The sequence below is a fragment of the Acromyrmex echinatior genome, unplaced genomic scaffold, assembly GCF_024713525.1.
Source record: "Acromyrmex echinatior isolate Ae372 unplaced genomic scaffold, ASM2471352v2 Scaffold41, whole genome shotgun sequence".
Classification (NCBI taxonomy): Eukaryota; Metazoa; Arthropoda; class Insecta; order Hymenoptera; family Formicidae; genus Acromyrmex; species Acromyrmex echinatior.
Genome location: NW_028259074.1, coordinates 86,552 through 102,828, shown reverse-complemented (window position 1 = coordinate 102,828; position 16,277 = coordinate 86,552). Strand labels below are relative to the sequence as shown.

General features: G+C 38.7%; 1 protein-coding gene across 2 annotated transcripts in view; it reads right to left on the bottom strand.

Moving 5' to 3' along the window:
- Positions 1-219: 219 nt before the first annotated feature.
- LOC147906405 (uncharacterized) overlaps positions 220-16,277 on the bottom strand; it is an 86,601-nt gene continuing 70,543 nt past the window's right edge. For both annotated transcript variants that reach the window (XM_087416596.1, XM_087416597.1), the window contains one exon: positions 220-6,686. In XM_087416596.1, the coding sequence (XP_087272722.1) occupies positions 3,288-3,998 (711 nt within the window). In that variant the 5' untranslated portion in view covers positions 3,999-6,686 and the 3' untranslated portion in view covers positions 220-3,287. The remainder of the gene's footprint in view (positions 6,687-16,277) is intronic.

The window sequence follows — 16,277 nt, the reverse complement described above, 5'->3', positions numbered from 1 at the left end:
GCACATACATCGATTCCGTGAAATTGGTTTTACGGATGCATCTCGCCTGTCTTGTCACGCAGTGACGAAATTAATACTCACGCTCAGCAAGCGCACAGATGTCGCGAGTTCGACTAATTATTTGAGAGATCACGGCGCTTCAGGTGGCGCAGATAATAATGCTTGCGCGTGCAGCGTATGGTGTCGCGGAAGCCTGTGCTTGCATATGACCGGAGACGATTCTCTTTTTTTTTCAAGTTTAGAAATAATAAGGAATTGTTTGAGAAATATATAACGCAGACGCGGTCATGTGATCTAGGTATGATATCAATTGAAAAGAATTAGCGGATGATCTTGGTTACAAAGTCTTGATTGCGCAACAGTTGAAAACGTCGGAATATTTTCAAAACTGAAACTCGAAAATACAATATAGTACATTGCATTAAGCGTTAAATATATTATTACAAAGGAAATAAATTTATTGTATTTTATCATCGAAAATTGCGAAAAGTAAATGAAAGTGATGCGAATATTACCGCGATTACACGCGCGTTGATTGACGCGAATACAATGAATAAGATCGCACGGTTTAATACAATGTGCGGTTTTTATTGCTCTTGTGAGTCTGCGTGTAAAGTGGTCGAGGCAGTGGGTCCAGGCAGCAGCATCAATTTTACCAGAGATCGGATGAGCTCGGTGCGAACTGTTGCTATCCGGGTTACATCGTCCTCTCCTAAGTGCAGCTTCGTGATGCAAGCTAGAGGCCATCTTGCATCACTTCGAGCGTGACGTCAAGGAATGCAGATACTCGCATGACCACATTTCCCAAAAGTGATCATTTTTTGAAGATGCTTCCAACGAGAGAGAGAGAGCTCGTTACCTTCTCTATGAGCGACAGTTCTGGAATGGGGTTAGTAACGGGACTCTAATAAACAGATGTCCTGGAGTAAGCGCAGAGAGGTCGTGGGGTCGTTAGATAACGTCAGCAAGAACCGAGAATTCAGACAGGCTTTTACTTGAGTCAAGAAAATGCTCATTTCCTCGTAGGTGAGCGTGATGTCGCCGATTACTCTTCGAAAATGGTACTTCGTCGACTTTACTGCTGCTTCTCAGAGACTTCCGGGGTGCAAAAGATGGGTTGAAGTGCTATCGGATTCCTTCTGTGACAGCAGCGTGCACGAAGAAGCTCTCGTATCTGTCGATCGGCGTCAATGAAGTTCGTGCCACAGTTGGATATCCAAGCATAGTCCTCTACGTGATGTAAATCGACGAAGTGCGGCTAGGAATGCGTCCGTCGTGTACTCGGAAATGACCTCAAGCGTCGCCTTTAGAGCAGAGACACACAAAAATTGGGATGAAGGCTTTGTGGAACCAGTGCTCAACAATCCTCGATTCGTGCGAATGAGTATCAGCCCGGCATAGTCGATACCGGGTCTGAGGAATGGACGTTACGCGTCCTTGAGGAAGGCTATCCATTAGGGCAGCTGTGACGTGACTCCTCTCCATCTGGTACACGTGACGCACCGAGTAACCAGTATTTTACCATGGCTCGTCCCCCTCGAGGAATTCAATATCGTAGTTGCAACAGGCCCAGAATCAACTGCACTTCTCCATGGAGTATTCAGCGGTGGCATGACGATATCAAGAGGCGTGTGAGGTGTGAGTGCGGCGGAATGATCATCGGATGCCGCTCGTTCGGAGAGAGAACTGCGTGCTTCAGGCGACCTCCGACTCTCAGCATTCCGTGTTCGTCGATGAAGAGATTCAAGGCGTAACTGGCTGCGAGGTGGTATCGGGCGCTGATCTTTTGCGGCAGTGACCTCGTGCGCATAGTGCAGTGCTTGGACTGCTCGAATCCATCGTCCAAGTGCGGCGTCGAGCTGGGTATCAACGTCGACTCCAGACTTCCTTCCGTCGTTGGCATCTCTCTTAAGCGCAGCCAACGTAGACACCACGCTGTGACTCTCAGGAGCCAGTAAAGTGAGGAGAATCGGAGGAGGAGCTCCGGTTCCGTGACAACCTTTGACAGTGCGAGAGTGGACCCGTTGCTCGAGCAATTTCTCTAGTGGAACTTCAGATTGTTAGGCTAGGCCAGGTGGAGTTTTCCTTGAGCAGCCAAGAGGGGCCTAACCACCAGAGTGGATGATCAATAAGCTCGCCTGGTGTTATCCTTCGAGAGGCGCAGTCAGCCGGGTTATCCTTTCCGGGAACATTGTCCTTCTGGAAGTGCCTCCTGTATGACGGACACGCGATTGGACACATAAGTCTTCCATCGAGAGGCGTGATCTTGAATCCAGTATAGAGTAACCTTGGAATCGGACCAGAGTAATTGGCGCTATGGATAGGCTTAGCTATGAACAGTGCTCGTGTGTGCGACTAATTTTGCCACATGGCGGCGCATAGTTCCAATCGCGGCAAGGACACTGGCTTGATTGATCTTGCTCTGGAGCGATCTTGCTCTTTGCCGCTAGCAAGAGAACGTTGACACTGTTAGCGCTGATGACACGAAGATACATCACGGCTGCGTATCCTCGTTCGGACGCGTCGATGAATCCGTGCAGCTCTACTCTCGCGTCTTCGGCACCCGTGTTTAACCAGCGGTTGATTCGAAGATGTTCAAGCTTTGGGAGTTCCTCTAGGAAGCAACTCCAATAGCAGGTGTCTGCTTGAGGGAGCGGGGTGTCTCAGTCCAGTCTTTGCAACCACGCTGACTGAAGGATTTTGGCACGGATCACTACCGGTGTCAATCATCCGAGAGGATCAAACAAACACGCGGTCTCCGAGAAAACTTTCCTTTTGATGAATTTTTCAACGGTATGGTTTCGAATTGAGAATGTGATGGTGTCATCGATCGATCGACCATTGCAAGTGTTGCGTGACTCTCATGTTCCCACGACCGCGAATCTGTGATCCGCAGGAATACCGAAGAGAATTTCAGGATGGTTGACGGCCTATTTTTTCAGCGGGAACCCGCCCGCCATGCACAGCTGACGGAGCTCGGTTTGTATCGCGATTGCCTCGTCTTTAGTGTACGCTCTAGTCACGATGTCGCCAACGTAGCAGTCGTGTTTCAGTACGGCGGAACTTCGCGGAAATCTTGCGTTTTCATCGTCGGCGAGTTAACGAAGTGTGCGGATGGCGAGAAATGGCGCGCACGACAGACCGTATTTAACTTGTCACTGTATTTAACTGATACTCGCGAATCTGATTGAGTGACGCCAGAGAATGCGTTGGTAATCTCTATCCTTAGGCGCTACAAGAATTTGGCGGTACATTTTTTCAATGTCCGTCACGATCGCGTATCGGTATCACCGACATCGGGCCAACACATCGGCAAACGACAGCAACAAGTTAGCACCGATTAACAGCTGAGTGTTCAGTGACTTATCAGACCTTGTACTCTGAGATCCGTTGAACACCCTGAGTTTGGTCGATTCTCGGAGCACTCCATGATGAGGTAAAAGTAGTATCTTGCTTATGACTCCGATGACCCTGGCTCTAATTCCATGTGATCCAACTCTTCGTACTCTTTTAGGAAGGCGTGGTACAGACATCGAACCGAACATCACGTTCCCGTCACCATCGCTCCATGGCAGTGAGCAGCCATTTGGCTGATTGGCTGGTGTCACCGACTGCTGTTGGCGACGTGGCAAATGGCAGTCACATATCATAGCTGTGCGGCTGTGAGTTCGAGCAAAGATTTCCTCGCATCGTTGATCATCTGGTGATGGACACTGAGGCGGAAAGTTCCTTTTCTTGTCCCAAAAACGTTGTACGAGCGTGGTTAGCTCGTAGTGCACTGAAAGGAGCGGTGTGGAGTCACAGAGATTCTCATCGCAACCTCCCGAGAGAATCCATCCGAGCAGAGTGCACTGAGAGATGGGAGTATGCGGATCGCCCTTTCGAAAGCCCTGTTGTAATATGATAGAGCACACTTCCGCGCCGAGTAATAGCTCGATGGGATCGGTAGCCGTGAATTGAGGATCAGCCAGCTGGAGACCTTCAATGTAGTCTTGCATGTCGTAGCTGTGCCTTGATACAGCGAAAGACGTGGCAGGATGAAAGCGACAGCGGTAACTTGAGCTCCATTGATCCTGGATGTGAGACTGAAAGGCACTTTCCTGCGACAGGAATCTGAGAGTGAGCAGCCGATTCCGAAGATTGAGATTGCCGCGCGGGATCGCGGCAGGCGTAAGCGCTGAACCAGCGTCTCGGATCAAGGAAACTTCTGATCCTTGATTAAGTCTCTAACTGTGTGTGGATCCCCGTGGCGATCAGCGACAGTAATTCTCGCGGTAGCGGGCAGAATGACTTTGCATTCTTCGTCTTGACGTACAGCGGTCAACGCACTTACGTCGGCGGACTTCGAAGTGACGTACGCTTTGAAAGAGCGAGTGATGTCTCGTCTTACACGTAAAGCACGTCTTCGTTGACTGGTACTTCGCGATTGGATGCGAATCGAGACAATTGTAACACAACCGGTGTGTTTCCGCGATAGACTTTCGTTCGGATGCGGATTTCACTTTGAACTGTCGCACATCATCACATTATGCCTACCTTTGCACAGAACATAGTCGGGACTGTCGGTTACACGTTTAGTGACGTGCGATTTCGCGATTCGCGGATCTCCGAAGACTTTGGTGGCCTTTGGTTTTGTGATCTTGAGAGTCAGAGTTCGCTTGGTAATGAAATCGATCAAGGTATCGTGATCTGGCAAGTCCGTGGAATTGCTCGTGTGAGATTCCCACTCAAATCGAGTCTTTGGGTTGAAGAACTTAATGATGAAGTGATTGAAGAAATCGAAGCCATGCGAATTAATTGGTCTTCCTATATTTTCTTAACCGTTCACGGCACTGATGGCGGCATTGTAATGCGGCTAAGCTCCTCAGCGGTATCGCCTTTCATCTTCTGCACTGCGGTAAACGTGTAAAAATTGGAGCGTGACAACTCCTTCTTGTTCTCGTAATGCTTGCACAATAGCGCCCATGCACGAGAATAATTGTCTCCGGTTATGGCTAACGGATGTATTAATGTTTCAGCGGATCCTTCTAGACAATGCTTCAAGTGATGGAATTTCTCTACGTATGAGATGGACGGATTATTACCGACGATGGACAAGAATGAAACGATGTCCAGTCGTAGATATGTCTCGAAACGATGTCCAGTTTTCAAACACGCCCGAAAATGATCGGATTTTCAAACGCGGCAGTGCCATTTGGTGGAGAAATCGTTTCCCGATTCATTCGGAGGAGCTGTATTTGACTGTTCACCTTGAACTTTGTCAGGTAGTTACTTATATTCAACAGGATACGCTGCTGCACGTAAGTAATTTCAGTGGAATCAGCGAATTGAGACGTACTGTACTCACTTTCATCAAAGATTTCCTTATAATGTACTCGTGCACATGCTGTCTTTCGAACTTTGTCCACAGTTGATCGAGAAGCTAAGTGGGTTTTGACGGCGTGAAGAGTGATGTTGGTCATCTTCTTTAAATTTGCCACTGATCTGATCATGCGACCGTGGATGTCACTTTGAGCGGTCAGCAAGATATTTATTTCTCCACTTATGATTCATTCATTTACGTTCTCTCTTTGTTCTTTTATAATAGGTATTACGTTCACTGAACGCTGATGACTCTCGAACAATTAATAATCGACGGAAGCGAATCGGCCTCGAAGGACCAACAATGTTCGAGAGCAAAAAAGAGAGAGCGAGAGAGGGAGAGAGAGAGAGAGAGAGAGAGAGAGCGCGCGCGAGAGAGAAAGAGAGAGAGCTTAAGTGGGAAGACGGTTTCGAGCGAAAGTTCGATCTAATTCTTAAAACTAGAAAAAGATAAAGAATTGAACCGAAATTAAAGTTAAACTGCATTGGTAGAAACGGGCATAAGTACTCTAACTCTAAACTAGTGTAAAGTAAACAGATCTTTTTTTTCTTTCTTTACTGCTGTTTCACTTTACTATTATCTTCTGTGATAATCATCTACGTCGACTATTAGCGATTTGTAGCGTCGCCAATGATCGTTTACAGCTTTTTGATAATTTTCTATAAAATAATAAAATATATTATATTCTTTCATATTATTCTTACGTAAATTATCATAATCAAGCAAGGAAATAAGAAAGTAATACCCTGTAATATTGCTACTTAAAATCCATTTCCTCTTTAAGACTCTCCTGTAGTCAGTGGCAATATTGAATCATGACTTCATACGTGAGAAATAACACATTAAAGTTTCTTGCATAAAGTTTCTTACATTTGTAAATAAAGAAAATTTAGGTAAAACCAAATAATAAGATTGCTTTAAAACACTTGTAAAAATGAGCGAAGACTATCCTTACTTCCCTCTTAACCCTTTCTGAGTCAGTAAATAATGACAGAAGAAACGTAACATGAAAATAGACTACGCATGCGCATTGAATAAATTTTGATAACTTCTCGGCCTTCTTGTGCCTTTTACAATTATTTACTGACTGTCAGTGTTAGAGTTAAGAACAGTCTTCATTCATTTTTATAAGTGTTGCAAGAACCGACCAACCACAAGCGAGCATTCTTCTCTCTTTCGACTGTAAAAGGGGAACGCATTGTTCTTGTTGCTTACCATAACCGATGCTCGGCCGTAGGGATATGTATGATTACTACTGTAAAATATAATCAAGCAATCAAGCCCTCTCCTCGCACGTGCGCTGACATCTGGTCGCTTACGACACCTGTCAAAGTAAAATCATCAACTCGAACATGCGGTACTCATACTGGGAGAGATGTAATAAAAACGCCGGAACATGGCTGCTCAGGGCGATTCGTTCCGAGAATTCGAAAAAAGTAAATCTTTGAAGCATCGTCATATCGCGAGTCAGTCTCCTCGCGATCTCTTTAACGTATCATGGGATTAAGTTATACGTTAACGCGCCGATAGTACAAATGTATTTGGGTTGTGTATTTTGCAATTAAAATCAGTGTTTAAATTCAAGAGAAACCTCTCCAACATTAATAATCTCCTCCTCCAGATTTTTTAATCTTAACAAGATAAATTATAATCGGGCGAAGCGAGATCTACGAGACGATTAATACTATCTCAAATAGCAATTTATCTCTCTTAAAAATAATTTTTAATTTTACACTACATTAAGGAGATATGTATGTTTGTTGACTGTAGACTGTAGTCGACGATCGTACATATCAAAGAGATTAAAAAATCCGAATCGAAAACTGGACTGAAACCTAACCGAAAAACATTTTCAGTCCGGTTACAGTTTCGGTCCCTTAGCCTGCACAACATTTCGGTTTGACAAAAATAACGGTTACGATCCAGTTATAGGTTTCGATTTCGGTCCGATCTGAGTCCTTGGTTATAACTATCGATTGAAAGAGCCACGAATTCGCTTGGGAAAATATTACAATTTTAGATGAGGAACCCCAAAAAGAGATTAGTGTCAGAGATGCTACACATCAGAAGATAGACACGTGGTCTCAACTTGCAAACAGACTTGGAGGGATTTCCCAAGGCCTACTTCCCAATTGTATGGATAAATATTGGAGCGTTATTATTGCTAGCTAATCAGTGTACATTTGTTACATTAAGATTAAATTATTAAAGATTTAGTTTTGGTTTTGATATCCTGGACTATAATTAATATCAGAGTTTTCTTTCATTCTTTTTTTCTTTTTCTTTGATTAATGTTTTGACTATATTAAAAGTTATTTATTAATTTTAATATAATTGACACTAATTCGCAGAATAGTCAAAGACTGGTTTTTGACTAAACCGATAGAATTTAAATATGCGATACAGTGAATTTTTGTTTTAGTGAGCTACCTTCTATTATTTTATAATAAATCATTTTCTTCCAACAAATTTGTCTTTTATTACAATCATCAATCAGAAATATCCGAGCGATTGAGCAATAATAGCGCAGAAGTCGATACGTTTGATCTTCACAATAATATATTTCAATTCTTACATACAATATCGATCGAACATTTCAACTCCATTCGAGTCATCTTCAGTGATAAAATAATTGTTGTGATGTTGTTGGTTGTACATCATGTGATATATTAAATCAAAGAGTGCAGCAAGTAGAGTCTCTCAATTCCAAATTTAAGAGCGTAACTATCAGAAAGTTGTACGGCTAAATGATCGCTATGGGATCAAAAAGAATTAGCAAGACAGTAGTGGAAAGGAAAGCAAATCTTGAGAAGACTTACCTACTGCACTTCTTGACTGCACATTGTAAAACATTATAATAATGAATCAGAACGTGAATTAAATAAGAACATTTGATACCTCATGGACTTCGATATCAAACAACGTTCGTTCAAAAATAATTATTAAAAACATTATGTTGAATGTGAAGGAAAGAAGTATAGAATAAAATGATCATTTAAGATTTTACTTGAGTCATGAATACATTATAAAGATAGTCTATCGATAATATAGATAATATAGATTACCACATATGATAGTTTATATCATGTACATATTCAAAAGTCATAAATTAAAAAATTATAATGATGTACTGTGTTTTTGACAAGTCATCAATTAATTTGTCAAGAAATTAAAATTGAAGTCAACATACTCTATTCTTTTATGAAAATCTTATTAATAAAACTAATGTGATTTCAGAACTTGTTAAGAATGTTTAAATAACCATGGTATAAAAATTCAGTGTCATTTTGTGTATTTAAACCATTATCTTGTAACTTGATATTAAGCATTTCCGACACTGATCTTCCTGCCAAATATCTTTCATTATCTAATATTTTGGTGTTATCAAAATCAAATTCATGTTCAAATTGTAATCTGTGTTCTGAGATAACTGAGAAATTTCTAGTTTTTTTGTTAATGTCATTATGATGTTTCTTAATCCTAATATTCAACTTTCTTCCAGTCTGTAGAACTACTACGTAGGATGCGTTGTAATTTTTACAATTTATCTTGTATTACATTTCTCTTTGAATTATATTCAAGCGAATCTTTTTGAGTCTTAATAATCCTATCAAGTTTATTAAGACTGAAGAAAAAGATAACCTGATATCAAGATCTTTATACCGCCCATGTTTAGCGTTTCGCAGTTGGTAGATTCCTCTTTATGATCAGTCCTAGACGGGCAGAGAGTTAGAAAGAAACATTGTCCAACTGCAGTGTCCACATCATAGTGTATTTTCGATCTGATACCAGTAGCGTTTGATTAGGAGTGTTTCGGGCTGTGACGTCACAAACAGATACCATTATCGAAAATGACATTTCACTGTCACTACGGAAATACGAATAATATTATATTTGGCGGTAAATATGGACCAGAAAACAAAGGTAGCCTTAATGATACAATTATTTGAAGGAATATCTTTGATAATGACTTACCACAACACGTAATAAGTCGGAGACAACGTGTAATGTTGCTTTGTTATTTCAAAAGGAGGATATACAACAGCATTTTAGGTTAGAATATTTGTGCGGTAAAGAATGGGTCCAGTATTATTTGGACTTTGATTTTCACTGGTTATTTCGGCAAGAATCACAAAAAATTCTATGCGATACTCTTTATGCCATGCTTTGTGTAATATCCATATAATTTTCTTATTTTTTATAGAATGTGTAAGGACACTTTCAAAGAACTTGTCAAAGTTATTGCCCCAAGATGCAACATAGTGATACCCCTGCTATTACAGTTGACAAGGCAACACTTATGACTCTGTGGTACCTGGCCGGTCAGTCACCAATGGAGAGTTTGGGTGATCGATTTGATGTAGTCCCTTCTACAGTATATCATGAAGTTAATCGTATTGTTGATATTCTTTGTATATTGAGCTCTAAATTTATATTATGGCCTAAAGAACATGAATGTGCAGTTGTAAGACAACAATTTTATGACAGAGCAAAATATGTATGTATGTTACTTTGCATCATGTGTATTGTTTGTTTTATACGTGTGTATCAATTGCCCACATCAATAATTGTTTAATTAAAAATAATATTGGGTCATTTAAAAAGTATCCGCGGTTTTTTCATTCAAAAATTGAACAAAAAACCGCGGATACTTTTTAAATGACCTAATATAATCTCATTGTTAAAGCATTGAAAAGTTAAATCGATATAAGTGGTGTGTACAATTGAACTGTATACAAATACGCCACTTTTTATTACATTTTTTCGTAGAAAAAAGAGGTAAAATAGATCTTGGACGTAGGGAAAAATACTATTACATATACTGCTATACTGCCAGTACCGAAAATCTAATATACGTAACGTAAATTATGAATTTTCGTTACTAACGGTGTATTAATGTATTAGTCATTAGCCATTAGTCATTTACTAAAACGCTTTGAATATGATATATTTATATATATTTCATAAACGTACAGCGTCGTACGAAAATAATATTAGGTGTTGGAATTAATTCGTAGCGTTTTTAATGAAAGAATGTTATTTATTTCACATGAGCATTAAAAAATACATTAATGAAAGTACTTCCCATCACTTGTAAAACGCTACGAATTAATTCCAACACCTAATACATATGATTATTGACCGTGTAATGTATATTATATATATTAGGTATACAACTTTGTTTCCGCTGTTCTTTTTCCGAAATTCGAGGCTTTATTGTAAAAAACAGATTATACATTTATGATTCAAAGTATTGTCCATTGCTGGCCACTATTTTCTCCCATCTTTCGGGCAGCGTACGAATCCCGCGTCGAAAAAACTAGTCATCTTTTGAGGCGATCCATGAATCGATCCAATTTTTTACTTCTTCATAAGACCGAAAGTGCTGGTCAGCCAGGCCATGTGCCATTGATCGAAACAAGTGATAGTCAGAGGGAGCAACGTCTGGAGAATACGGCGGGTGGGGTAGGACTTCCCATTTCAACGTTTCCAAGTATGTCTTGACCACTTTCGCAATAGAGTCGAGCATTGTCATGCTGCAAAATTACTTTATTGTGTCTCTTGTTGTATTGCGACCGTTTGTCTTTCAATGCTCGGCTCAAACGCATCAATTGCGTTTGATACTGATCGCCTGTGATTGTTTCAGTCGGTTTTAACAGCTCATAATACACTACGCCGAGCTGGTTCCACCAAATACAGAGCATGACCTTGGAGCCGTGAATATTCGGTTTGGCCGTCGACGTGGAAGCATGGCCGGGAACTCTCCATGATTTTCTGTGCTTAGGATTATCGTAATGAACCCATTTTTCGTCCCCAGTCACAATGCGATGCAGAAATCCGTTCCGTCTTTGTCTTTCAAGCAGCTGTTCACAAGCAAACAAACGCTGTTCAACATCTCTTGGCTTCAATTCGTACGGCACCAATTTCCTTGCTTCTGAATCATTCCCATGACTTTGAGGCGTTTTGAAATGGCTTGTTGAGTCACTCCTAATGATCATGCCAATTCTTTTGGATTTTGACACGAGTCTTGATCAAGTAATGATCTCCAATTCTGCATCTTAGCAAATCTTTTCTCTTTCACCGCTATGCCGGTCTTCGACGTCAAAATCACCGTTCTTGAAGCGTTGAAACCACTCACAACACGTTCTTTCACTAATAGCGGCCTCACCATAAATATTTGAGAGCATTCGATGAACCACAGATTTCTTCATATTGAAGCAGAAAATTAAAACCTCCCGCAAATGACGAGAATTTGGCTTGACAAAAACTGACATTTTCAATCGAGAATAACTTTATGATGCAGACACAAATCGACTAATGTTTCTATGGAGTTATGTTGACAGATGTCCAAGTTTATAGTATGACGTCTATGATCTATTTATTCGATCACCATTTACCGCTAAAGCCATCTATAGGAAAACGGCGGAAGCAAACTTGTATACCTAATATATATAGCACACATATATGTATAATATTATATATATATATATATAGATCATATAGGGTGTCTAAAAAAACCCCGGATTTATGAGCTGAACATACAGAAGATTATAACTAATCGTGAAGGAATGTGAATTGTACTTGCATACATAATATGCCAAAATATAGTTGACCTATGATTCACGTTATACGGCTCAATTACGGCCATGTGTTAAGGTTCTTACATAACGTTTTTGGAAGAAACGTTTCAGAAAGTTGTAAGGTTTCAAAGAAATTATTTACTAATATTCAGTTTGACCTTCGGTGGCATCTGCAGGGTCTGATCAAGATCACATCCATGCTTTTTTTAATGAAATGTGCTATTTTTATTGTAGATTCTAATACACAGTTATTATTGATATATTGACTTATACGAAGATGTAAGTTCGAAAAATTCTCGGTCTAATACAGAAATGGTTCCACAAATATTAAACTGCTATAATTTTAGAAAAGTTTGATCCTTCTCAGAATTACTGTTAAAATTTCAGACAGATGTGTTCATTAGTTTTATTACATACCGATCAAATCCCCTTATTCTTTATAGATATTCTTCATAGATATACAATTTATACTTTACTTTTATCTTATCGCTAGATTTCCCTATTTTATCTTTATTTCGAAACCGGAAATTCCGTTTCTCTTTTATAAGAGGGTATATTCAGTTTCTTTATTTAAACATTCAAACTCTAACAGATAGATCACGTTACTTTTATGCGTCATAAAAATTATCTACAGATTATTCTAGAAAGAATGTCTAAGAATATCACACGATCTTTCTCAAAGAAGCCCTCCTATAAAATAACAAATATAAAAGCATATTATACATTAACATTAATAATAATGTATATTATATTAGCGTTTAACGATTAAGTAATTAAATTCAACGATTAGCAGTAAAATAGAAATCTTCCTGAATGCGAGAAAGAATATCTTTTTTTTCCCTTTTTCTTTTTCTAATAAAGTTAAATTAATTTTAACATATGAATGTAGTGAATTCGCCTCGCATAAAGGATATTAAGGAAAACCGAATTTTTATTACAACAAATGGTTAAAATTCAACTATTACTTATTAAGAATAAACTTGTAGAGTGGGAAGTAGGGCTTACGCGGAGCCTTGCTGCCTTATCTCAAGGAAAGCGCGAGTATAGGTTCTATCAAATTTTGAGAAGTGTCGATTGGTTCTGAAAGGACACTCCCACACTCATTTTCAGAATATAAAAGGAGATGTCAAAGACAGAAACTCACTACACTGCTCTTCTTTTCCTTTTTCGGTCAATTCATCAGTCACCCAGCCAGCCAGTCAGTCAGTCGGTTATTCAGACAGTCACTCAGTTACAGTTATACTATCACAGCTACAGTTATCACAGTTACAGTTACAGTTATACTATTAAGATGAGAACTATCCTCGCGCTTCATCAGAACCTCACTTTCGCATTGTTTTACCTATAGCATTCATCTTTTTAATAAACGATAATATTAAATCGAATCTATCGATGGAACCTCTAAATCTCTAATTTCTAAATCTACATACAAGTACATATACATATATGAATATCTGAGGGGTTGTTGCGACTGTCGCTGCCAATAGCGTGGCCCCCGTTTACGATGGTTCTCCGGAACATTATAATTCTTTTTTTTGCATTACCTCCATGCCTACCAAAGGCGGACGAAGATAAAGAGAAAAGAGATTGAGGTTCCAAGTTAAATCGGCCCTTATTTCAAATCAAGATCCTTTCCCATATTTTCAAAAACTTGCGCAATTGCTAGATTAAAACAAACCAGTAGACTCGCGAACCTGTCTACACTCTAAGTACTAGGTGGGGTGAAAAGTAACCTCCTTGGGAATGAAAAAAATTTTTTTCTTATGCAGAATCTCGCCCAAAATATGGCGTGTTCGCTCAATACTAATCTTTGTAGCATCTGCTAGCTCGCGCACCTTCACTTTCCGGTCAGCCAACACCATTTCATGTATTTTTTTGACATTTTCCTCGGTAACCGCATCGGAGGGCCTGCCGCTGCGGACTTCATCGGTAGTGGAGTTGCGGCCACCACGAAACTCTCGAAACCAATATTTGACGGTGTAATCTGACGGAGTATTAGCCACATAATATTTATCCAACTTTTCTTTTGTTTCCTTCGCCGTTTTGCCTCTCAAAAAATAATGTTTTATGAGAGAACGAAAATCGTTTTCGCAAACACGTCAACAACAATCAGCTCTCAAAACAAAACTAAGGGCAGTATCGCACTGCCACTTGGCATGTCTGCCTAAATATGAACGGACTACAAGGCACCATAAACTTTTTTGCAGTAGTGGCGCATTCTGGCGGTCAAGGAGGTTACTTTTCACCCCATCTAGTAAATTGGAGGTCAACCTCACGTTTCCTAATTACAAAACCATTCCAAAGCCCGATCCACGTAGATTCGCCTATAAACTTCGCGATCTTTTTGGCACCGAATTCAAGATTACCCTTCCTTTAAATTATCCAATACTTCCCAGTGAATCGCATCCTTAACCGTACAACTTAATCTCCGGTCCCCGAGTAAATTGTTTAAATACATTAACTCAAAAACGGAGAAAAATCTCAACAACAACATTAGACGTAATAGTTTCTTTGTTTCGGTCGTGTCAAGCAATCAGTTTTGAATTCCATCATGACAACATACATCCATTCACATTTCTTCAATTGTAGACGCAAAATTCTACAAATTGGCAATCGTATTTACCAGATTTGATAATCGAAATGCCTCTGGCAGTAAATTAAAAATAATCAGTCCACAACGCCTCTGACATTTATCTATAACTAGCCAAAGCACGATTTACGTGTGCTGTGGCATTTTGTTACAGCTCGCCAGCCCATAATTAACATCTCTGGCAATAAATTAAAAATAGTCAGCCCACAATGAACGCCTCTGATATTGGATTATATTAGGCAAAGCATAATTTATTGTTATAACATTTAATCATATCATTTATATGATAAATAAAAGTGATATTTTCACGAATGACATAAAGATACTAACCTTTCTCATTCTGACTTTACAGGGTGCTTTCCAACAAGAAATACATATAACAGTAATCTTCTAACCAATTTTGGCTTTATAGGGTACCTTCTAACAAGAGGCACAGTGTGACACGATGTGATACAGTGCATCATTACCGTCTTGTTGTTCGCCAATGTACAAGAATGAGAAAATCACTGTTGTACTGAGTGAGTTGCTTGTTAGAAAGCATCCATAACCTTCCCTTACTAAAGGCAGACAATTTTCTGCTATTATATTTTTTCCATTTTGTGGACACAAAACATTATATAAATATATAAATATATATATATATATATATATATATATATATATATATATATATATATATATAATAACTTGTCATCATTACACGTTACTTATCGAAAAAAGTAATAAGTAACGAGTAACGTTACTCGTTACAAATAACGAGTAAAAAGTAACAATTACAAATTAGGAGTTGTTTTTTTAGTAACGAATGACTTTTTTCAATCCATTACAAGTAACGATTGACTTTTCTAACTCTGATGTTACCATCGTCATAAAAAATTCGCAATGTCATTACCAAATTATTATTATAATAAAGTAACGATCAATAAAGTAACTTTGTTGTAACGGTGTAACGGTGTTACACGTTACTTGTCAACCTTGTTTATCATATACTGATAAGGAATGTGAATGGAAAAAAAATCACAAGAAAGTTTTGCAAAATTATAAACCTGTTGCTCTCTCGCAACATAAATGTTTCTCTCCTTCACAATTTCCCAAAAAAATTTAAATAGTTAAGAGTGTTCTAAAATTAATAGGAGAAAAAGATAAAAAGAGGAAAAAGACTAAAAAAGAAATAAAAGAGTCATTAAAAAAACCTGATGCCGCCCATCATACAAAAGCTGAAAGGAAAAAAGGAGTCCTTGCACTTTCTCTAGTGCAACAAATTGAAATTAAGAATATTACATACAAAGATCTAATTCTGTTTTAATTAAACATATGTGAGTTTGAAAACAAATTTTATGAATTAAATTTAAAATGTCTTTTAACTTATTTTAATATGAACATTTTTTAGAATATAATTCACATTCTTTTGAACATGATTTTATTTTATAACGTCATAATTTGTGTGCTTGAAGGACGACACATACTAGTGAACGAAGAACAAAAGTAAAACTAAAAGTATTGAAAAACAAATTATTCAAATTATTTTTAAATTTCAAGACGATCATGATTGGAACAAAAAAATTATCAGTGTGTACAAGAATGTTATAATATGAATAATGAACACAGTGAAAATGTTGAAGAGATTTGTGTGAAAACTAAAGATTGGAACACTTATTGGATATAAGAAAGAAGATATATATAATAGGATAACAAGTTCTACTCGTTATGAATTATTTACGTACATGAATAGTAAAAATGCAGA